General features: G+C 44.4%; 1 protein-coding gene across 1 annotated transcript in view; it reads right to left on the reverse strand.

Annotated features, from left to right (window-relative positions):
* Positions 1–12728: 12728 nt before the first annotated feature.
* Positions 12729–24652, reverse strand: part of Cacul1 (CDK2 associated cullin domain 1) — an 88166-nt gene continuing 76242 nt past the window's right edge. Inside the window, exon 8 of the mRNA XM_060391827.1 lies at positions 12729–12760. Coding sequence (XP_060247810.1) covers positions 12754–12760 — 7 coding nt within the window. The 3' untranslated portion in view covers positions 12729–12753. The remainder of the gene's footprint in view (positions 12761–24652) is intronic.

Consider the following 24652-nt stretch of genomic DNA (forward strand, 5'->3'; position numbering starts at 1 on the left):
GACAAGGATCTGGTCCTTCTTTTGCTGAGTGAAGGTCATTGCTTGCTTGCCCTTTTTTTATATCTGTCCTCACAGATAGGGTCACATTCCTTTACTCTCTGGAAAGGTACTAAGAGGCTTTAGCTTAACCTGGACCTAAAACTCAAAACTATAGGCTTTAGAAGACATATAGGTTACAAAGTTAGCCTAACCCTTTCAGTGTGTGTGCATGTGTTTGTGTGTGTGAGTGTGTGTGTACTTGAGCTAATTGATGTGTTGTAGATGTCAGATGACGACTTGGAGAAGTTCCTGTTTCCTTCCACCATGTGGTTCCTAGTGATCACACTCAGCTTGTCACCTGGCTTGGCAACAAGGGTCCTTACCCTCCGAACCATCTCGATGCACCCCCCCATTGTTAACTGGCCTGCTGAAAATGGGCTTGAGTGTTTCAGGGACTCCTTTCTCAAAGGATGGTCCAGGGCTCAGCAGCAGAAGCACCTTGGAGCCAACAGAAAGAGAGAGAGAGAGAGAGACACATACACACAGAGAGAGATAGACACATACACACAGGGACACAAACACCCACACAAACATACCCATTGCATTAGTCAGGGTTCCTTAGAGGAACAGAACCAACAGGATAAATATGTAATATAAAGATATTTATTAGATTGGATATACAGGATATAGTCTGTCTGAACGATGCAGAGGCTGAGAACCTGGTAGCTTGTGTGTGTGTGTGTGTGTGTGTGTTCACTTCAAGTAGTTTATGATGACTCAAGATGGAACCTGACTCTCTCCTTGGTTGATTAAGTATCTTAATGTAAGTATTATGTGGGTGGTGGCCAGGAGCTTCTCTGGCCTGTGTGCTGAGTGGCCTGTGGGATGAGCTCCTGTGGGTTACAGCTCCCTTTGAGCTCTCCATGCTCCTATGAGTAACTTCTCACCCAGACCTCTCTAAGTAACTCTGATAAACTTACTGGCTCACAAAGAAAAAAGAAAATTTAAAGCAGCAAGGATGAGGCAAAGGATCCTGGAATCTGTGCTGTCATTGTTCTCTGGGGAGGTTTTAAGGTTTCTCCTGAGGCCACACCCAGTGTCATCATGGGTCTGAAAAAAGCCCCTCTTTTGTAAATGTCGGTTTTTTGTTTTCAATTCCCTTTCTTGGACACCTGCTCTGATAATTTCATGTATGTCCTTGGACAGCTGGATATGTACATGTGTATGTGGGTATGTGTGGGTGCGGGTATGTGTGCATATATGTATGTATATGTGTGTATGTATATGTATGTATATGTGTATGTCCTTAAAGAATAGCAATGTGAGATTAAAGAATGGTTTAACATTCATACAAATGTGACTGTAGTAGGAATGCTGTCCTGAGTATTTGTTTATTCAATGCTGCTTTTAAGGCCCTTTCATTCTTCAAAATGCATTTGAAGTTCATTGCTTCTGACAGATTTATTTTTTTCCTGTGACAAAGGTGAGGCTTTGGGTAGGTGTGGAGAGAATGTACTGGATAAGCAGCCTCTCTCTCTCTCTCTCTCTCTCTCTCTCTCTCTCTCTCTCTCTCGGTGCAAGAGTTGGTTGCAGGTCCCAACTACACAGTGACAATAGAACTTCTTTTCCTTTCTGAAATGGCCTCAGGTAAGTGTTCTGAGCTGGAACAGCTCCACCATCATGGGACCAAGGCTTTGGTCTTCTAGTTCTTAACATTGCTCAACATTTGTTGGAGGATCAGGAAAACACATTTCTAATTCTTTCCATGAGAAAACCCAGAAGAATTAGGTAGCATTCTCCTGTAATCCTGAGCTACATAGCAAAACTGTGTCTCAATAAACCAGAAAAAGGAAGAAAGAGAAAGGGATGGAGGAAAGAAGGAAGGAAAAACAAGATTGAAGGAAGGAAAACTGGAAGGGATGAAGAGGCAAAGGGAGAGAGGAAGGAAGGGAAGGAGGGAGGGAAAGATTGGCAGCTGCATCATTACCCCTTAGTATGGAGCAGCTTGGGGATACACCCAGCCACCAAGCTCAATTCCATTTCTTACAGAGGAAGCAGGAACTAGTGGGGACAGCTGGAAGCCTTGGAGTCATTCAAAGCATTGTCCTTTTTCTTGGTGCTTGAAGGCTCTAAACTTCCCCCACCTGTGGCCAGCCTATGTAAGCACCTAGGCACTTCTTGCCTGAATGCCCTCATGACTGTCTGGTCTTCGCTCTTGGGCCCACACACTGTTCCCTAGGCTTGCTTTAGCTTCGTCTTGCTTTTCTTGCCTAGTTTTTATATGATAAGAAACTGATTTATTATTTATAGTCCATCTGCATTTTAAGAAGACTCCCCACCAAAAAAGAATCCTCCACTAAATGTGAAGAGAAAAAGAAAGAAAGAAAGGATGGTTTGCAGACAGAGTTCCAGAAGCAGCAGGGTGCTTTTGTGCTCAGCACCAGGGAGAAGGGGTCTGATCCTAAGGGCTTCTAAAGTCATAGAATTATTTAGACTTCATGCACCCGGGTCATGACTTCATCCTTCATAATGGTACTGGCTATAACTTCACATGGGAGAAATTTGGTCATGAGAAATTCATCCTGAAGCATCTGGATACTATCATCTTGTCCATAGCAAATACTGAACCAAACACAAATACTTCCCTACCAAGACTGAGTGTCTCTGGATAGCAGACCTGGGAAGGTGACAGAAGGTTTGAACACTGTGGAATGTGGAACACATGACATTTTTGGTCCATGAATAGCAAGACTGGCAAGAAGATTGTCACTGCCTGCAGTGGACATCTTCAGACCTAACAAGTGGCATCCTAACCATCAGACTAGCCTTCCTCTCTCTCAGGAGTGGCTCCTCCTCTCTACCTGCTTACTTCTTGGAATCTGTGTGCTCTTGTTGCATCTTGGGGTTTCATGTTGTCCTTATTCCCCTCCAAATCTAGCTGTGCTGCAGAGCTGAGCCTACAGTTAAGAAATGAAATAACAAAAGAAAAAAAAAGCTTCCACTAAAAGCATCATCCTGAAGAGTCCTGGCTGTGTTTAGAGTCTGCATCATCCTGTTTTCCAGTGGAGATGTCCCATCTCCATCACAGATCACAGGAAGTCACCCACGTCTCTCCTCATTCCTCTCTCCACAGTATGAATGTGGGTTATCAACTTAGGATCAACTAAGAGATAAAGCCACTGGACGTACATGTGAGGGATTTCCTTGGTCAGGTTATTTAAAGTGGTTAAAATTTAAAAGTGTGGTAACACCTTCTGGTAGTAGTCTCTTAAAAGGAGGTCTGGGGACTGGGAGTACTGTTTTTGCCTTGCTTGTCTTTGTGTTGCCTTCTCACCATGCTCTTGAGCTCGGCTGCTGCTGCTGCATTCTTTCCCTGACATCAGAAGCTTCCAATGTGGGCTGAAGATCAGTGGCTCTCTGGGAATCCTCCAGGCCTTAAGCACCAAGGTGAGATTATGGAGGCACCGGGCCTCATGGACTGACAAGCTACCAGGAAAAGGAAAGGAAAGGAAAGAGGGAGAGTTGACCTCTGTGGGATAAGGTGATGGCATAGGAGGGGCCAGGCAGGTGGACAACATCCAGAAAGAGGGGAGATCTCTTGGGGGAGGTCCAAAAGGAGCAAACTCTACCTCCCTCCCAGGTGTGGACAGAGCCTGTGCCTTCCCAGTATACTGGTCATTAGGTATTTAGGTGGGGTGGGGGAAGGACCAGACATAAAGAGCTCTGGGTCTGGCACCCAGGTATGCCAGAGAAAGAGAAGACTCAGCCCTCAGTGACCCAGTCATTCCGGGTTGGAACTCCATGTGTCATAAAGAGCCCAAGTCTGGAGTTAGTTGAAAAGAGTTGTCATGTCTGGTGGCACTAGCATGGCATATAGTCTCTATATAGCCAGTCTAGATGTCTGGTGCACTGGCCACAGTGAAATCCACCCACACACCCAGGTGTGTCCCAGGAGCCCATGGAAAGAGCCAACCATGGATATTAGAGATTAAAGATTCCTCTTTGCAGATGACAACTGAGAGCAAACTGAATGACAGTCAGCTTCCCTCAGCTATTCAACAGCCAAAGAATGCACTTTGACCCACGTGAAGGATGTTCCTGGGACACTAATGACAGCCTAAGATAGCAAGCTTTCTATGGCCTCTCCCGTCTTATGACTTGACTCTTCTACCCATTCAAACTACAAACCAGAGCCTATGAACACACACGAATGAAAGGGCAGAGCTATAGGTCCCAACTCAATGCTGGTGTCTCAGCCGTGCTCACCCCAGTAGGCCAAGGGCATCCTCAATCACTTTCATCTTTTAAAGTACTGTTCAATGTAGACCGGAAAAAAATCACAAGGTCTCACCTCTGGATGAAGAAATATAGGCAGTCAATGGCTGCTGAGAAAGGGGAGTCAGTTTTCTTCGGGGTGCTCTCTGATAGGTTATCCAATCACAAGTGGGTAGCCCAATATCTAGAGGTGAGCAACACTAACTGGACTCGGCGGGTTGTTTTGTTTTGTTTTATGGAGTGAGTGTATTGTCAAAAATAGAGAAGAGGTCATGAATTCGAGAGGAGTAGGGGAGCAAGGGAGTAGTTGGAGGGAGGAAGGAAGGGTTAGAAAGAATGTAGTACTCACGTATGAAACTCTCAAAAATATTTTCAGAATTTTAAAGTTGCTGTTCATCTTATAAAATCAAGAAGAGTGTGGAGAATTTTTTTCACTTCAAGCCCACAAGGGCTTCTGTTGCTTCCCAGAATTCCTAAGTCTACAGCCTCTCTTGTCCCAAGCCCCAGCTTCAGTCTGCACTTGTGTTTCAGCCCCCTTTCTGGGGTTATATTTGTTTGGTTTAATTGCCCCCAGGAGACCAGCCAGAACTGGTGATTTACCCACCCATGATATTCTGTAAGTGCCAGCTAAATCACATCTAGAGAAAGTCCTGTCAATTTCCAGAAGGAGTGCAGCTGTGAGAAGCGGCATCCCCAGAGGGTGCAGGTTTCTTTCCAGTCAGCAGAATACCACCAAAACAAAAATGTCCATGAAGGAGGCTGGAGACAATATCCTGCAATAGACTGCAGGAATCCTACTTTTGCTTCCCCTTTGATTCCTTGAGGGCAGAGCCAAAGTGTTACAGGGGAAAGAACTTATTCTCACAACTGTTCTCATTCCTTTTCTACTCAAAACTAACTTCCAGCAGAAGCTGTGAGCACTGGTTGTCCAAGTGTCTGACTCAGGTGCTAGACTCCCTGACATGTGCTGAAACAGGACCCGTGCCTGCCTCTGCTGGGCTGTCTAGCCCCCTGTATTCACTGTCACCCCGATTCTTCAGGAGGCTCTCCAGAATGTTAGAGCAGCATTAATATGTCAGATGCTCTGAAGGATTCCATCAGTGTGACTGTGTTTGCTGAAGTGTGGTCCTGTGGCCTACCCCGGTTAGTAACCCTCTGTGCCAAGGTCAGTCATGGTCATGGGGCCAGCACCAGACCATTCAGTGCATCACTACTCCCAAACACCCCATCCTCTGTAGAGCTTCAGAATCAAAGCTAGAGGAACAGGCTGCAGAAATGGCTCAGTGCTTAAGAGCACTTACTGTTCTTGCCAAGGACCTCAGTTCCCAACATCTGCAAGGCTGAGTTAAAATTCAGGCACCCACACAGTGGTTCACAACCACTTGTAAGTGCAGTTCCAGGGGATCTAAAACCCCCTTTTGGCCTCCATGGACTTCTGCACATGTGTGCACATATACTTAAGCAGATGCATGTGCCCACACACCTGCTCATGTGCACACAAACACACACACACACACACACATTCTTAAAAAATAAATATTCAGAAAAAAAAAAAAAAACCCTAAAGCAAGAACTAGAAGTAGAAATGACCTGGGAAAGTCTGCATAATTATTTTACTCCCAAGCAACCGAGAGTGAAAGTCTAGCCAGTTAATCCAACCTTTTGATGTTGCAGCAAGGTATTACCCACAAAATTCACACTCAAGAATTTCATAGCCCAACCCAAGAGATGGGTCATCAGGCTAAAAGCACTGTTGCATAAGCCTGTCAACCTGAGCTCAGTCTCCAGGGCCTCCATAAAATGAGAGACCTGACTCCACAATGTTATGCTCTAACTACTACCTGCGCTCTGTGGCACTTATACCCCTCCCCACGACAAAGTTTTTAAATTAAAATAGTTTAAAAGGACCACACAATCAAGTTACTCCCAAAATTGCTTGAAAATATCAATGTTGTATGTTTACCATACTGGTTTGGGTCGCATTACTAGGTATCCTGGAGTAATGTAGCCTATGAGCCACGGTTGGATACCCCCCAAAAAAAACACATTTATGTGTCAGGGTGACTGAGAGGCTGCAAGCTGAAGAACAATCTGTTGTGAAAAGATGGGTGTGAACATGTTCTAAGGGAAGAGGGGACCCTCTGAGGTAGTGGATGAAGCCTTCATGCAGACAGCAGTAGAGGCATTACAAAACCACTTTGTGTGACTGTCTGCTGGGAGCACCAGGCCAGGACTTGAATGCCTGGGACAGAGACACCGATCTTCTTGGCTGTATGATGTTGACTTTTTGGGCTTACTTCTCCATCTATGACACAGACCATGGGCCTCATTTTTTTTCCCTATCACTCCAATGAGCTTAAGGGAAATACAAAGTAAAAAGGCTCTGTGTGGTCCAGGTCCTCTATGTAGGCAGTGCGCACTAAGCCTTAACAGCTGTCATAAGCCCTTTATTTTTATGTCTGTTCCCAACAGTTATTGCCTGTTTCTACCCTATGGCTGTCCTGGCAGTATGAGATTGCCATGCTCATTCCACAGAAGCACCAAGAGGTTGGTTTCTGGAAGATACTATGGACTTTACAAGCTACACCTCAGCCTGACAAGAAAACTACAGACATCTAGAACACCAGCATTGTAGCACCAGCATAGCTACATAAATTGTTGCATGTGAAAGAGTGGGCTGGTCTCATGTTTCACGGTTGGGGGTTAAGCATGTACATGATACAATGAATGTTGGGTTCCAACACAGACTCTTCCACTTACCAGAAGTCTGGTGCTATTCCTTAACATGGTCAGCCTCCGTTGTTTTGGTGGTTTGAATAAGAACGGCCCCCAAAGGCTCATATATTTGAATGCTTAGTCATCAGGGAGTGGCACTATTGAAAGGACTAGAAGGATTAGGAGGTGTGGCCTTCTGAAGGTACGTCACTGGAGTGGGCTTTGATGCCCAGCTCTTCCACCTCTCCAACATCTCTCTCTCTGCTTGCAGATTAGAATATAGCACTTACCTACTGCTCCAGAGACAGACATGCTGCCATGCTCTCCCCACTGTGGCCATAGATAATGCACTAAGCCTCTGCAAGGAAGCCCCCAATTAAATGCTTCCTTTTATAAGAGTTGCCTTGGTCATGGTGTCTCTTCACAGTGATAAATAACAGTGACTAGGACAATTTCCCTATCTCAATCGTAATTTTTATGCCCCCCTGATAAAACTGAAAAGTCAGAGGGCTTAGAATAACAGTTAAAGCTGAGTAGGTATCCCAGGAAATATGAAGTTATTACCCATATTTTAATGATGAATTACAGAAGCACAAAAATGCAAAAGAAGCTGAAAGGTTTCTAGCATTCTGTCTGTCCTTCCAGCCCTTCCGTTGAAGCTCTGAGGACCCTGAAGCATCTTTCATCTCTTGGTTCTCCAGCAGCTGCTGCTGCCCAGTTGATCTGCCACAGCAATCTAATTCAGCTCGTGCACAATTCTTTCTTCCATCAACAGGCCTCTTTTTAAAAATATAAAATATATGATTTTTTTCCTGAAGCTTTGTCACTTTTTAGAATTAAAAGTCTTGAGCAGTTTAAAAAAAAAAAACTGCCATAAATCGAGAAGTTAAACCAGTATTTAAAGGCTAATTTTGATAGACGCCTTGAGCAACAGAAGTCAGATGTGCTAAACAGGTGAAGAGACTGGTGAATGAGTATTCCAGCCCCCTGCTTAGTGAGATGCTTGCTTTGAGTTCAGGTGAAACACTGGCTGGAAATGTAATATGCTTTCCCCTGTTGTGGCAAAATAAAAATCTAATTAAGCCACAGAATGTGCCACAGAGAACTCTGCTGAAGCCATAATATGATTAACAATCCAGGGACCCACACAAGTGTGGTGACCACAAGCTGCCATGATGGAGGTTGAGGGGTCATCATGGGGACTTACATAAATCCAGTATCAATCGCACGCTGCAGGCATTAGAATATTGCCAAAGTCGAGCACCTCAAGTGGCTGCTTGCGGGAGTGTGTGTGTTGTGGGGGTAGGGTTGGGTCACATACGCATGGGTGGGTGAGTAGGTGGTGTTTGAGATAAGGCCTCCTACAGCCCTGGCAAGGCTCAAACTCTACGTATCTCAGATTGGCCTCCTGGTCTTCATGTTTCTCTACCTCTCGAGTTTGGGGATCATAGTATGTATCACCGTAGCCAGCTCAAAGGTAGATTTGAACATCAGTGTGGTGATATTGGGAGGCAGAGTCTAGGGGAAGGTGGATAGGTCATCATGAGCCCAACTAGTTCCCAGGAGAGGACTGGCTATAAATGTGCACTTGCCCTTCCCTGCTCGGCTTCATCTCATTACATGATGTCCTCGGTCCCTTAGACTCCTACCCCAGTGACAATATCTGCTACAAAGGTCCCTGCCAGGACTAGTGCCATCTGTTTGGACTTTTGGCCTCCAGAACCTGAGCCAAATAAGCCAGTTTTCTTTATAAATTATCCAGCCTTGAGTATTTTATTATGGAAACAGAGAACAGACAATACACTCTCCACTCAAAGAGAAGAGCTTAGGATACTAGGAAGGAATCTTGCTTTTACTTTTCAAGGATTCCAAATCCTAAGCAAAGAATCTTCTCCCTAGGCTAGTGCAAAATTATGTCAACAAGGTGTGAGGGTTTCATATGGCTGCAAGTCCAGCATGCATTCACTGAAGGGCATAGTTATTAAGAAAAATAACATGTGCTTAGGCAACAAGTATGATAATCATTACAATAATGGTTAATAGGGCAAAGTTTGAATTTAAAGCAATTGCCCTATACTCCTAATTTACATACATACATACACACATACATTCATACATACATACATAAGACCCAGCCTGACCTGGACCCAACCTGGAAGAAAGATATGATCAGTCACTTGTAAATGACAAGAGTGCATGAAAACTGATGAAAAATCTAGAAAGCACATACTGAAGGTGCTTAGGCTGCTGGGAATAAAGAAACAACAGGCTCTCAGTTTATAAGACTTGGGACACAGGAAGGAAGGCCTCAGTGACCCAGAGAAACAATAAGATTATCTTGAATATGAAGATTCCCTCAAATAGATTCTTTATTAACATATTATTCATAAGACAAACCTAGCCCAAAGAATTGCTTGTACCCAGGCACAGTCCTTATGAATACATTATATGAAATACAATTATATTAATATATTTTCTGAAATATGTTTTGGATAAATTAATTATGTCTAATAAATCTATCATAGGAATGTTCCTTTGAACTTGTGCCTAACTCCCACTCCACTTCTCTCCCCCAAGGCTTCCACCCTCAGCCTCCCTTGTTCTCTACCGTTCAGCTTTGGAAACTAGGCACCAGGGCAAAGATGAGCTGAACATCCCTGAAGCTGATTCTACTATAGCAAAGGGAAGCTCAGCACATGAAAGTACCCCACTGTGCCAGGCATAGTGGTGCATGGCTTTAATCTCAGCACATGGGAGGCAGAGGAGAGCAGAGCTCTGTGAGTTCGTGATCACCTTGGCCTGCATAGTGAGTTTTAAGACAGCTGGAGTTACATAGTGAGGCCCTGTCTCAGGAGAGGGGAAAAAAGTACCCTCTTTTATATTATTTCAGGTTTGTAGAAAACATACAGATAACAATTGAAAGTCTAACAAATTCAATTTTCTACCTACTGATTGTATGGAAAAGGTAGAGAAGTGTGATATTTTAGGTGGCCACCAGCCCAGTGTGAACTCTCTGTGAGTGTTAGCTAATAATAAAACTAACTCACATTCCAGCGCTATTACTTATGCTTTGACCTTAATGGTTGGTTGAGTTGGTGTTGGTCAATGGACCACAATAACACTCTTGTAGTTGAAATTGGAAGAGAGTATGATCCCTCCTCTAATATAAATACAGCTTAAGAAGAGAGATGTTGCTGTGGGTGATAAGCAGACTTACTTCCTATTCAGTGAAGAAGTTACCACCTGCAGGGAGTGAATAACCTCAGCTGATTCTCAGATTAACAGAGGTTAGGCACTTGTGCAGGCACCTGAACATTGCTCTTCCAGAAGCTCTGTTGTTCCCCTAATCTACCCACAGGAGGAAGTGGCTGACCATGGCCTGAGGCAATCAGTCAGGTCATGTTTGGCGAGAGCCTTGGAAAATGAGTGAGACTGACATGAAGAAAATGCAAGCGCCTGGATGGCTGCTTAGGTCAAAGCACCAGCAGGACAGGAAGCCAAGAAGTACATAGTCAGGTACGTAGAACTAGTTGTTAAAGAGCCAGAGCAGGACCTGGAAAAAAACGTACAGCCAGATAGGGAGTTGAGGATAGTGGCAGTGTGTAAAGATGGGAGCTGGGGTGCTGATGAGGCTACTGAAGAAACCCCAAGCAGAAAGAAGGCCCAAATGGGAAAGTAATAGAGCATCACTGTTAACTTCCGGAACCACCTTTCCCACTTCCACTAAGCAGTGTTTCCCCAGGTGGAGATGTGGTCAAAGGGAAGAAACATAAGAGCTTTCTGAATAGTTGGCCTGCTGTTCAGAGCTCCTAAAGTGCACACACCCTCCTTTGTCCAGTCAAGGTAGTGCCCGAGTCCTGTGTATGTGTGCTCAGGCCTGTCAGAGCCAGTGGAGTCCCAAGCCAGTGGCTCCCAGAAGAGCTGGCTCTCCTCTGGACACGAGGGAGCAGGGGTCCTAATCTAAGAATCTTGGTCAAGATACACTTTTGGTCTACAACACAGTGCAGCCTGGGCTCCAGTGTGAAAAGGTTCCCCACAAATGTAAGCTCTCCCTGTGGAGCCCAGGCCCGTAATTACAGTTTCCGTCTCTTGCCTCGGTTTACCCACATGTTAGTCCGGCATGGGAGAAGGGGAGCTTGCTGCCAGAACACTGGAGAGTGGCCTTGTCCTGGGCCTCTAGTTCTACATGTGGCCTAACTTCTGTCCTGCCCTGGGCCACAAGCAGAATGCAGCCCATTGCCAAGTCTTCTGTCCGTCCATGTAAGGCATTCTGTCCAGCTCATGCTGGCCACGGACAAGGCACATTCTGCTTTATGTGTGTCAATCAAGAAGACAGATGGGCTTATTCCTCTCATCTATTTTGTTGTATTTCTGTCTCATATTGCTCTGCACTAAAAATCAATAGCAATTACAGAATGGCATCCCTGCTAATGCAGCTTCCTCTATTATGCTATATCACCACCACAAGCCTCTTCCACAGCACAAAGCTCTCAAGCCCCAATGTTCCACCCAGAAGTTCTGGCTAGCTTCTTTGCTCTGTGTTCTACATGCAAAAACCCTGCCACTTTTCACAGTGGCTTTCTGAGTGCTGTGTTCTTCGTTGTAGAAGGCAGGCTGCTTTCCTATAAGAAGGTGGGTTTTTCCCTGAACCCTCTGAGATGTGAGCACTGAAGTGTTCAACAGTGCCTGTTCTTCACAGAGGGATAGGACCTACCCTGGGAACACCGTGATAGCAGCACCTCTGGGCAGAGCTCCCCACAGGACATCTCAGATACCACACTCAGCATATTCTATTGTGGAATCACTCCAGCATTTCCCTGGCAGGGTCTGCAGGTGATCGGTGCACACACTTCAACAGAAACGTAACACATTCCTCAAAAATCCATTCATAAAAAGAATGTAGTGTGACATTAACATTTTAGCTCCACAGTGATCTCAAGGCAGATGTTTTCCAGGTTTATTACAAGTAATTATATAACTTCTTGCATCATAAAAGTTTTCATAACTACACTAAAATACAATAAAACAAAACCCAGAATCTTAAACACAAAGAGTTTGGCTTAGACAACTAACATTTTTGGCATGGACCAACATGCCAGAGTCACCCCCATGATGGACCTCTGTTCAGACCAAGACAGTTGGCCAAGACAGTTTTCCATTCCTAGCCCTTCCCCTAGCCCCTCCACAAAGGCTGGAGGCTCTTTTGGGAGTGCCCAGCAGATGCCACCCATACCTCTCCCAGTGTCCATCTGAGGGGAGCCAGGCTCTTTCTCTCTGGGCTCCTTGACTTGTACAGCCACAACTGAGGGCTTTCCTAGGAAGTGTGGAACAAAACTGACATAGACTAGGCAGACAGGAGTAGTTGGCCATGCCACTTCTGAGAGGGAAAGAAACCACCATGATCTAAATTCAGACACCGTCCATCCTTGTGATTTGTATTTTGTGACCAACAGATTGTTTAGAACTGTGTAATGGGGTTCAGAGGGTGGAGAGATGGCTCAGCTGTTAAAAGTGATTCCTGCTTTTGCAGAGGACCAGGGTTTAGTTTCCTGTACCTGTATCAGGAAACTCACAACTGCCTATAATTCCAATTCTAGAGAATCTTACACCCTCTGGCCTCAGAGGGCACTAGCATGTACATGGTACACATAAATTCCTGGAGGCACACATGCATATAACTTTTTAATCTTGATATTTAGACATTTAACATTTGAAAAAATATTATTGGGCTGGGGATGTGGCTCAGTGAAAAAGTACTTACCCATCACTCATGAGGCCCGGTGTTCAATATCTGGTATGACAAAAATAAAATAAAATCGTGTTACTTAACTCTTAAATATTTGAGTTTTCCATATATTTTGATTTTGCTTTAATACATTTTTAAGTTATCATACAAAATTATTGGATGTTATAATGCATGTTACTAACCCTCAAGATCTAGGTACACCCATCCATGTTGTATAAACCTATCCGATTGGCTAATTAAACAACCTATACCTGGACAGGGCAGAATGGGGTAGGTGCTGCTAAGGTTCCCAGGCTTGGAGAGGACAGGAGAATCATGGGAGACAGATGGATGGGAAGAAAGGAGGAAGGAGGACACCATGATGGGTTAATGTGAAGAAAAAAAACACATGGGCCAAGAGGAAGGACTCCAATAATGGCATGAAAAGTCCTAGAGAAAGAATACAAGCAAGTACTATGGGATTTTGGCTGGAAGGTAGAACAGATGAGGAGGACTAAGGTGGATGGCATTGGATGGGGACAGGAAATGGATGGTGAGGATACTGAGACAGTGTAAGTGAAGTATCTGCCTGGCCCAAGGCAAATAAGGCAATTATAAATCTAACAGGTGTCTGTGTCTTACTATTTGTGATGGCAGGTTAGATAATACCGCCATGATAATCATAGGGCAAGTAATATAAACAATATATAACGCAATACCTTTTTTAACTTACTACAACACAAAATGTTTCATTGTTGGATGTATTTCATTGTTATGTACCTATGTTCAGCCCATTACTCTCTCTTTTCTGTCTTTTTCTCTCCTGTTGTTCCTTTCCTCCCTTAAGTAGTTCCCCCTTGTGTTTTTTCATCCTGTGTGTGCTTTTAAATTTGTATTTGAAGTCATGTATACATTGAACTATGGATCCTATCTATTGTGAGTATAATGCACTTTATGGGGAAATGTATTTAACAGGATTCATAACCTTTTGAATTTTGTTAAAATTTTGTTTTACGGTCTAGCACAAAAACCTATTGTGGTGAGTGTTCCATTTATATGGGGAAAAAGACTGTTTGTTCTCAGCCAAGAGTTCTATAAATGTCATCTAGGTCAAGATGGTTGCTAGTGCTGCTGCAATCTTCCAGAGCATTTGTCTCCAAGTTCTCTGCTGTATCAGTTACTGAAAGGGGAGTGGGGCATTCCTGCAATGGCTATTGGTTTGTTCATTTCTCCTTTTATGCTGTTTGTTTGTTTGTTTGTTCCTGCATTTTGAAGCTCTGTTATGATATACACACATATTTATAAATATCACAGCTTCTAATGGATCTCACACACATATACACACACTTTTCAGTTTTTCCTCCATTATAAAAGGTCCCTCTTCATCTTTGGCAGTTGCTTGTTTTGAAGTTTGGTTTAAATAATTCATAAGCTTCTTTGTGAGTCTAAAAGAGAAAAATGAAAAAAAGCATGTTTGTCCCTGAAGCTGCTTGACTCACTTATACTCAAAGGCATCTGCATTTTCATTCCTCTCATGGTTGAAGCAGATCGCAAAGCTTAGAGCAGCATGGTTATGCTCTGTCAGAACAGCCCCTCCCAGATGTGATTCCAATTCAGCTGCCAGGGAAGCAGCTGTTTCTGCCTGCTGAGCTGGCCAGAAAAAGTGACAGTTTACCAGTTCTCAAAACCTGGATGGCTCCTCCAGAATGTATCACACTGTTGAGGCAGGTGCTAATGGTACTTGTTGTAAGCCTCAAAACACAACTGACTTTCTTATAATACCCTCCCCTTCCTCCAGCCTGTCTGTCACCCTGTCTGCACCGGTCTCAAGATTCTTGAGCCTGTAGAATCAAATGATCAATGTATCAAGACCCACTCTGAAGCCCAAACTTAACGAAAAGCCCAGAGGGGTAAATATCTTACAAGAAGCAAGCTTATCTAGGCTTAAATTTGAGGATACAGCACATCACACAGAGAAATCATGATGAAAGGAGACTGAGGGGGCTACTCACATCATGCCTACAGCCAGAAAGCAGAGAGGATGAGATGGATGCTGGCACTCAGGGGAGCCTCTCCTGTTTCTTCAGTCTGGGACCCCAGCCCATGGGATGATGTTGCCAACTTTCAAGGTGGGTTTTCCCTCTTCAAGTCACTATTTCTGGAAACACTCTCCTACATACAGTTACAGGTATGTTTCCATGGAAATTCCAAATCCTATAGAGCTGAGAAGATTAACCATCATAGCACCCCTGTGGTTTTTAAGTTAGAAGATGGGAAGACTGGTGTCCCTGGGACTGCTGTGGACCATCTCATTTTATCTTATATACAGTCAGCACAAGGGTAGAACCTACTAGATGTTCAGTATACACTTTTGGATGACTTGATGAATAATTTTAAGGCATTGCTGTCAAAATATATTCTCAGAGGGGAAAGAAGGGAACATACTGGGTGTCAAACACTCCATTTTTTTAAGAGACTCTATTGGTCAAATTTCTATTACAGAAAACAGAACCACTCTAGCAAATATGTACCAAAATGAACATTTCAAGGAGCCACATGGCTACAAAGAATGAATAATCTCTAAGCTAAGTGGCAAACCCAAACGCATCCATAGAGCTTGTCCACTGAGTAAAAGAATTGCCATTTCTGTTCTGATAGGGAAGCAGAAAGTGCAGGCACTAACTGAGACTTCTAGGTCTACACCACTAGTGGGTAATGCAAGAAGACTCTGGCTCCAAGGCCATATGTATGTGCTAGAACCAACCACATAAAGTGGATGCTTTAACTCTTACTGCTTAAATCTGCTCTGAATTCAAGTCCCAAACAAGTATAGCTGATCAGTGATCTGAACCCCATCCAGAGCCACACCCGCAGAGAGCTGGAAACACACAGCACTTAGCTGTCCAGGTGCGTAGAGGAGAAATCCTAGAAAGAGGTTGGATCAGCTGCTCAATGCACTAGGCAGTGCTTCTACTGGGTGCCCAGTGAGAAGGGGGTTTGGGTTTAAGGAGCCTCAAGAATGTACCTAGCTCCTAATGTAACCCAGGATTGAAAAGGCTGGAGCAGAGTCCTGAGTGAGTGAAGAGGGAAGAATGAAAGGAGGAGAAGCTGGAAAAGGGAACAGGAACTATAAAAGTACCCATGGAGAAAAGCCAGAGGTATGAGAATAACCCATCGTTAGAAAACCTAAGCTGGTTATCAGTGTGATAGAGGGGTCCCTGTAAGATCAGAAGGGCAGCAAGAGGAATTGAGATGGAGGGGATGACATAGTTACAGATGTTCGGTAAGATCCATTTTGGAGTTTGGATCTTAGACATTCCCTAAGGTCCATGTATTAAAAGTTCTGTCCCAGATCATGGCACTGTTGGAAGGTGGAGGGAGCTTCAAAGCTGGGGCCTAGTGGAAGGAAATTAGGTTACTGGAGGTGTCCCTTGAGTCTCCTGGCCATTGGGACCCTGGCCATTTCCTTTCTCTCTCTTTCCTTCCTAACCACCATGAAAAGAGCAGCTTCCTTCCTTACATGTTCCCACCATGATGCTCCCTACTCAAACCACAGAGCCAAGAGACTGTGGGTGAAGACTTCTGAAACCATGAGCCAATGGAAACTTTCCTTCCTCAAATTGATTCTGTCATGTACTTTGTCATAGTGGCAGAAGCTAATGATGGCCCTGTAAAGCTGACAGTGCCTACCCAGTCCCTCCCAAAAGACAATCACACATGCTTACAGTACAAATGTAGGCACAGCCATATAGAATTAAAAAATAAAAATGGCCTCTTGGATATCCAACAGAAGTTATCACGGAGTGATTCCATCACAGCAGGGGAATGCAGTCTTACTGCCCCTTACTTGAAAGGGGAACTGGAAGTATTTCGGATTATTTTTCATACCTTAGAAAATTTTCATATTTCTAATGAGATAACCTGGCACTATTACATCTGGAATGGCTCTTGTGTGCTGAAGATTTGGTCCCTGATGCAGAAAGCTCAGCTGTAAGGCTTTAGAGATGTGACTAGATCATAAGGGCTCTGATGTCATGATCCATTGTTGACAAATTCATGATCTGATGGTGGAGCCTCCTTTGGGGAAGTAGGCCATGGGAGGTATGTACTGGGAGACTATATCTTGTCCCTGGCCCTTTCCTTTTCCTCTCTGTCTCACTCTCACTCTCTCGGCCTCTAACCTGTATGAAGTGGCCATACTATACCACACACTTTTTACTGTGCTGTCCTGTCTCAGCACAGGCCCAGAAACAGATAACCATGGACTGAAACCTCTGAAATCATCAACCAAAATAAACCTCTTCTCCTTTTAATTTCAGGTGTTGTGTATTTTGTCATGGAGACAGAGGGTTAGCAGGTTAGCATAGTATCAAAACCCAAATACAAAATGTGTGCATTCTAGATGTACCTTATGCACAACAACAAAAGTAATTTTATATATTTGTATATGATACAAAGTTTGTCTGTTGCAGTTGATGGTGCTGAGTGAATCTTTTTCTCCTTTGGAATGCTAAATAAACTGTATATTATGTGCCTGCATTTTGATCGAAGTCTACCATAAAAAGTCAGATATGAAATTTTCTACTTTGTAGGGCAAGTGTAGTAAGCAATCAAAAAACTTTGAGACTTGAGTAGTTCAAATATACATTCTATATATTCTCAGTTTGCAAATATGGTAGATCATATATATCAACATAGACTTTTAAAAATGTTAGGGATAAGACAGAAAGTTCAGCAGTTCCTCTAACCCTAACCCTAACCCTAACCCTAACTCTAACCTTTCTGCTGTTGCAGACTACCCCAGGTTCAGTTCCCAGTACCCACAACAGCCAACTCACAACTGCCTGTAACTTAGTTCCAGGAGATCCAACATCCCCTGGCCTCTTAGCCTACATGCACAGGATGCACATAAACTCAAGCAGTTCCACATAATACATACATATACATACATATAAACATACACACATAAATACATACATACAAAATACATACATATATAATACAGATTTTTAAAATGTTCAGGGACCAGCAGAATAGATCCCTGTGTAAGGCTGCTTGTCTCCAAACCTGATGATCTGAATTTAATTCCTGGGACCCTCACAGTAGAAAGAGAGAACCAACATTAGTTGTCCTCTGACCTCTACACGTGTGAGCTGACATTCTTACACTACCACACACATGCCAAATAACATAAAATCCACCCAATTGTACACACCAAATAAATAAACCCACACAGAAGCTCACACCCATCCATAACTACAGCCCCAGTGGTTGTGGTGCCTTTCTCTAGTCTCCACAGGCACAGGGCACACATGTGGTACACAGACATGTATACAGACAAAATACTCATAATCAGAAAATAAACCAACCAACGATGTTGACTAAAGTGCGAGATGTTGAAAGCTACAGATGGGATCTTTTTAAAAACCTTGGTCCACTAGTGTGAGTGTAGTTAAGGGACACGTGAAGTGTGCGTGTGAAGATGTGTATGCTGTGCAATACCCTCCAAACTGAAGCGCCCCTTCTAGGAAGGGTAAGAGAGTCTCATGAAATTCAAGAACACAAACCTCACAAGTCCCAGAAAAGCTGAAACTTCCAAGATTCGCAAGGCCCCCTTTAAGGTTATTTAAAAAACAGACTCTCCGGCCTGAGGAACTGTCTGGAGATGATAAAACTGGAAAGACGAAACTCCTGTGATTCACCACCCATGTCAGGGTGGGCGTGGTAGGAATTCAGAGCTGCCTGTGAGCCGTCCCTGTAAGCGACCCCAATAAAAATCAAGCTGGGCTTTGGTAGAATTGATGCTTTGATCTGTCCTTGGTGCTCTATCTGGGGTGAGCAGAAATTTGTGTCATTTTTCCCCAGAAAAAGTCACACTATAGTGTGCTTCCTGGCACATGATTGCTGGAGGTTAGCTTAGTGGCATGAGGGAGCAAAGTAGAATTAGCTGATATCATGTCAAAGGGCTCTATCTCTATTCCTATGGCTCATTTCTGAATGTGTAGAAGAAAATAGACAATATGTTCACAGCCATTAAGTTAGGTAAATGGCAAAATGATTGTCAATAAAGTCTAACTTCTCACAAAATAGTTTGGTTTAGTTTATGAAAATGAGAATGTAGTGATTCTAAGGTGGTTTTACACATTTAATGCAACTTGATCAACTTTTGCTTCTGGTGACACATTTAGATTTCCTACATAGGAGGGTCCAAAACAGCAATCCCTGCTCTGAGGTTTTAGTCAAATTTATGGACTTAAGGTGGCTCGTCTCATATACAGAGATGCAGTTTAAAATCACCATGGCTTCTACTGTCCTCTGGAGGAAGGCAGGTGGGACAGCTCAGCGCTGCAGCGAGCTTTGGTCACAAGCAAGAGAGATGGCCCTGGAGGACAGCAGCAGAAGATGCCTTCTCCAAGGGAAACTGGTGAGCTCCCAGGGACAAGATGGTTGGAGATACGGAATCAGCAGAGTACCTGGGAGAAGTCCTGACTCTGAGGAACATAACTGTGGGCACCAGGACAAAGAACCTTGTTCATTCTGAGTGTCCCCAGAGCTGCTCAGATTGTCCAGGCTGGTTACATGCCCTGCCCAGTCTCACAAAGGCAGGACACCTTGATTTCTACCCCTCTGAGGGCATACACAGTCAAAGAGGTTTCCCTAAAAAAAAAAAAAAAAATCAAGTCACAGTCTCCTGAGAGGGCTTCATAGAGATGCTGAGACATAGCCAGGGCACGAGCACACGTCATGCTTATAATTACATTTGTGCTACTAATGAGGAAAGACATCCCAGAGAGGTGATGTCACTTTGCCAGGAGCACACATGTAGGGCAGAACTCAAGTTCTGGATCTGCTCTTTGAGCCCCCAGCTCATGCTACCCACCACCCAAAGTCCTCAAAGAGTATGAGAAGGGCACAGGGGACAAGTTCCGTGCCCGACATTTCCATCAGTATACTAGCAAGCTGAAAACTGCAGCTTCTCAGAATGTCCGTGTTTTCTCAGTCTAGATGGAAATTAAGGCCGTGACCAAGTTCATGATGTGCTGCTGTGCTTCAGGGTACTGCTGAAGGCACTGTCTCATTACAGCTCGGAGATGCAATTCCTCAGTCCATGTGGCTGGAATACGTGCCTGAGAAGGACAAATTAGATGTCCCTGGTGAGGCTAATCATGTAATAAGTGGCAGTTGCACTCCCAAGAGCACAGACTCATGGAGAAGTGGCCCTGGACGTTGTTAAGGAGCCATGGATAAGCAAACTTGTGCACTCTTCATGCCCATCCTTCCCCAGAGGGAAGAGGGAGGCTGAGGGTGGCAGGAAATTGGGTACCAAATAGGGCACTTTGGCATAATGAAATGAGCTTGTTTGTCTTAACAGCCCAACTGATCATATTTGGAAGAAAATGTTTTCTATAAAGTCCCTTGGTTATCTTGTCACCATGATAACAACCAATGCTTAGGCTGTACAGTGGGGCTGAGAACAAGCAGGAAGAAAAGCAGGGAGGGCAGCATCTGTGACTTCTGTTTGAGTTTCCTTCTGCACAAGCAGTGGGCAGCATAGAGATAAACAGACAGTGCTTCAGGCAAAGAAATGACACCAACTATGTGTCACAGGACAATTTCCTACCAAATCACTCTGGGTTAAGAGTGTGTGTGTGTGTGTGCATGGGGGATGGGAGGTTACCACATTTCAGAGAACCATAGGACCACATATTTATGTGCTTTGATGATTACATAAGAAAAGCATGCCCACTATTTAAAGAATCAGATAATGGACCGGTGGATAAAGCACCTGCTGTGTAACTACCAGTCCCCTGCCCCATGAGGAAAGGCTGATTGTGGTGGTATACACTGAAGCCCCAAAGCTGGTAGCAGTGGAAACAGGCGTATCCCCAGGGAATCACTGCCTGGCAATCCAGCCTACCCTAATCAGTGAGTTCCAGAATAGTGAGAGCCGAACTGACCATACCTGAAATGAAACTCCTTAGATACGATCCCCTGGTAATCATGTCTCCATGACAATGGCTAATATTTAGGCTGTACAGAGTAGCTAGCTATAAAAGGTGGAGGAGCAAGCTGTCTCAGTGGGTAAAAATGCCTGCTGTCCATTCTGATAACTTGAGTTCCATCCCTGGGAACCATACAAAAGGGAAAGAACCAGTTCCTACTATCTGCCTGACTTCCATATACACACTATGGTTTGCATGTGCCAAAACACACCCGCATCCACACATCAATTTTTTACGAGTAATGCTCACTTGCCTCCACTTTCACATCTATATGCATTCACTGACACACACACACAAACATGCACACATAATGTGCACACACACACAATCAAATAACATCAACTTGCAGGGTAATTCTGACTCCTATGGCAGCCTCGTTAAGGGCTTCTTTCGATGCCCACTCACATCAACACATTTATTGAAACTTGGATGTACTTCCTTTCCTCAGGACTTTCTCTAGTATTGAAACATTTCCTAAGTACCATGGGTCCAACACACCTGCCCCTGCCAGAGATTCAAAGGTGGTGGTCAGGATAGTGCAGGTTCAGAGCCCCCAGCTCTGCTCATTTGGGGACCTCCTTCTTCCTGGTCTCCTAACTCTGGCTCTTCACTCCCACCTAATTCTGCTTCCACTACCACAGGCCCAGGTGTGGTACCTGTTTAGTTCACTTCTCCATTGCTGTGATAAATGCATGTAGGCTTAGATTTTTCAAAAACCTACTTAATTTGGGGTTCTTAAGCACTAAAAAGGTGATTGTGGACCTTTTTAGATGTAGTTCCTTGGGCGACTCCACTCTTCGCCTTCTGGATACCAGCAGTCCAGTCCGAAGGCCAACACCAAGCAGCAACACAAACCGGCACAATTCAGCAGAAACAGCAAGACTCCACTGAATCTGAATGTCAGTGAAGGCCACAAGATTCAGTTGGATTGCCCTGAGAAGTTCTCTGGAACAAAGCCAAGTGTCGAAGAAGACCATCAAAGCAATGTTGATTGGAAAAGCGTCTCACTGTCTGTGGGTGTCTATCTATCTCTTCTCCTCAGAGTCCTCCCATGGATGTTTTCAGCTGGCCAAAATCATGCCCCTCACACAAGATAGCTCAAAGCAAAATATCACGTGCCCTCTCACAAGCCAGTTTCTAGCAAAACAACACATGACACAATTGAGTCTTCAAAGAAACCAGAAACTTCCACTCCAAACACACGCCCAACATGACCAAAAGCAATTTGGAGACCAAAGGATTTATTTCATCCTACATTTCCAGGTAATAGCTCCTCACTGAGCAGGAACCTGGAGGCTACAATGGAAGCAGAGGGCTTACTGGCTTCCTTTCTCTGGCCTGCTCAGGCTGCTCTCATATACAACTCAGGACCACCTGCCTAGGGGCAGCAGCACTCACAGTGGGCTCCTACATCAACCAACAGACAGGACAGTCTGAGAGAGGCAATCCTCAACTGAGATCTCACCTTCCCTGGTGACTCCAGTTTGTGTCAAGATGACAGAAAGTAACCAGCACAGTGCCTAATGGCTCCACTAGTTTTCATGGGAAGTCTTCTCAGGAATTTCAGCTTTCCCAAATATGGTGCATCGTGACAGCCTTCCTGTGCCTAGTTCCCACACTATCCCTGGGAGCACCAGGCCTGCCTAACCCTGAGCAGAGCAAGTCGGTGCTTTCTTTTCCAACCAACATGGAGACCCTTCAAGGAACTACCCATCCGACCCTACCCATCCGTCTTCAGCTGGTGGCACTGTTTCCGAGTGCCTTGGAACTTTTAGGAGGTGGGCTTCCTTGAAGTGCACAGGTTGCTTTGGGTGAAGCTAGAAACTTTATAGTCTGGCCCTACTTCCTGTCTGCTCTTTGCTTCCTGGCTGTGGATACGATGTGGAAAAACCACCTAGAGGAAGTTAGAGCTCCTTCCACCTTGCCTTCCCCTCAAACTTGTGAGTCAAAATAAACAGATAGATAAATCTTCCTCCGTGATAAATTGCTGCTTGTCAGGTATCTGGTGACAGCACTGAGAAATATAATCAATACAAGAGGCCATTAAGGTTCAGTGATGTCATGAGGTCATAAGGTCCTTTGGGGTGCCCGATTCCCACAAATAAGACTGGTGTCTTTAGTAGGAAGAACAGACACTGTGCTTCAGTCCATATCAAAAAGAAAGCCATGGTGGCATACACCTTTAGCTCCAGCACAAACTCAGATCTCTGAGTTTGAGGCCAGCCTTTTCTACAGAGTGAGTTCCAGGTTAGCCAGGGCTACACAGAGAAACCCTGCTTTAGAGAGTGGTGGAGGCGGGCAGGGAAAGACCACATGAGGAGGCAAGAAAAAGTCCCTTGTGCAAACCAGGAAGAGAGGTTCACCAGAAAAAAAAAAAAAAAAAACAGCCAGGAGGCCCCTTGACCTTGAACATCCAGAGGCCAAGATGCTAAGAAAAATGAATGTCTGTGTTTGAGCCACCCAGCCTGTGGCATTCTGCCACAGGAACCTGCGCTAAGCAACACACATTCCACCTGCTACAGACAGGGTTTTTCACTTAGCAGTGGTACATGGGAGACATTTTGAGTCCTCTCCTACATTAGCTTCCTTAGCATTCCTAATGTTTCAACTTAAGTGACAGTAAGGTTTTTCAGGTTAGAAGCATAAAGACAAGATGGAAAGACAGAAACTATAGTTCTAAGAAAAAGGAGCACATCACCTCAGAATCTGGTTGAAGCGTCTCCTACACAATTAATGGCCTGGCTGAGTGTGCATTTAATCCTAGCATGAGGAGGCAGAGGCAAGAAGACCTCTACGAGTTTGAAGCCAGTATGGTCTACATACAAAAATTAATGTTTGTGTAGGGCCTTTCTCCCTTCCCGGTTACGAACCTGCAATTGCCCCAAGAATCTCGATAGGAACCTCTTTTACGGTGAGTGGAAATACCCTAGATATTTCTCCTGCAACGCTAGTGCCTCCTGGTTTTATTTACAATATTATAGACCTATCCCAGGTGCCTCTGGAGCCTCCCTATAATCTTATATATTAAAAAAGAAGAGAAAAATTTCTTAGCAAGTTGAGAGCTACCAGAATGGCACCAATGTTCCTGGCTAAACCCTTAACTATGACTCTTTTTTTGAGCCATGCTCTGGGGAACATATGCCTGATTCAGTCTCCTAAGTGCCTTTCTTTCTGTTTTCAATAACTCCAATTCTACTTTATACTGGCTCATTGTGAAATTCTTTCCCTTCAGTGTAGCAAGGATCCAGTTTTACTTGAGTCAGGGTCCCTAAATATTAAGGAAATTCCTTGGGCTGCTGGCCTGACATTGTGGAATTCTATGTCTATCTCTGCTATCAGTGATAGTGTGTCTCCCAATACATGTGTTCTGAGTTCAAAAACCCACTAGAGCAACTCTCAAACATTCCATAATGTAGTGCCCACATTCTGACAGTGAAAAATTATGGTACTTACCCTGGGTCTAGTTGGGCCCTACAATACCTCTTCTAGGACAGGTTCCTCCCCAAACCTGTTCTATCTCTCAAAAAAAGCTTCTCCAGCTCTGGAAGGAATGGGCCTGAGGGACCAAAAACAGGTCTGAGGCCTTCTAGGCTCTCCCTCTTGGCCCATGCTGCAGCCACTGCCATAGGAACTGGTTCTGGCAGAGGTCAGGCCTCAGTGTTGTGATAATAGTGCCAAATCAGACAGGAGCTTGCTTTCCAGTTGTTTTTCAAATAGGATGGAGAAAACATCACTACCACCGTCTAGGCTGGCTGTTTACAGTCTGCTCCAGCTACCACCTTCCCTCCTAGCACCAGCTTCTCAGAAACAGAAACTTCACACCTGTAATTGGAAGGTAACAGGTATCTCAGAGCTGGCAGCTGAGCTGCAGGCTCCCTAAGGTTCTGTGCAGAACTGACCCTACAACCTCTGGAGGGTCTGTAAAGCCTTGATAGGAAAAAAAAAAAAAAAAAAA

This window comes from Meriones unguiculatus, chromosome 1 (genome assembly GCF_030254825.1).
Source record: "Meriones unguiculatus strain TT.TT164.6M chromosome 1, Bangor_MerUng_6.1, whole genome shotgun sequence".
In the NCBI taxonomy this organism is placed as follows: domain Eukaryota; kingdom Metazoa; phylum Chordata; class Mammalia; order Rodentia; family Muridae; genus Meriones; species Meriones unguiculatus.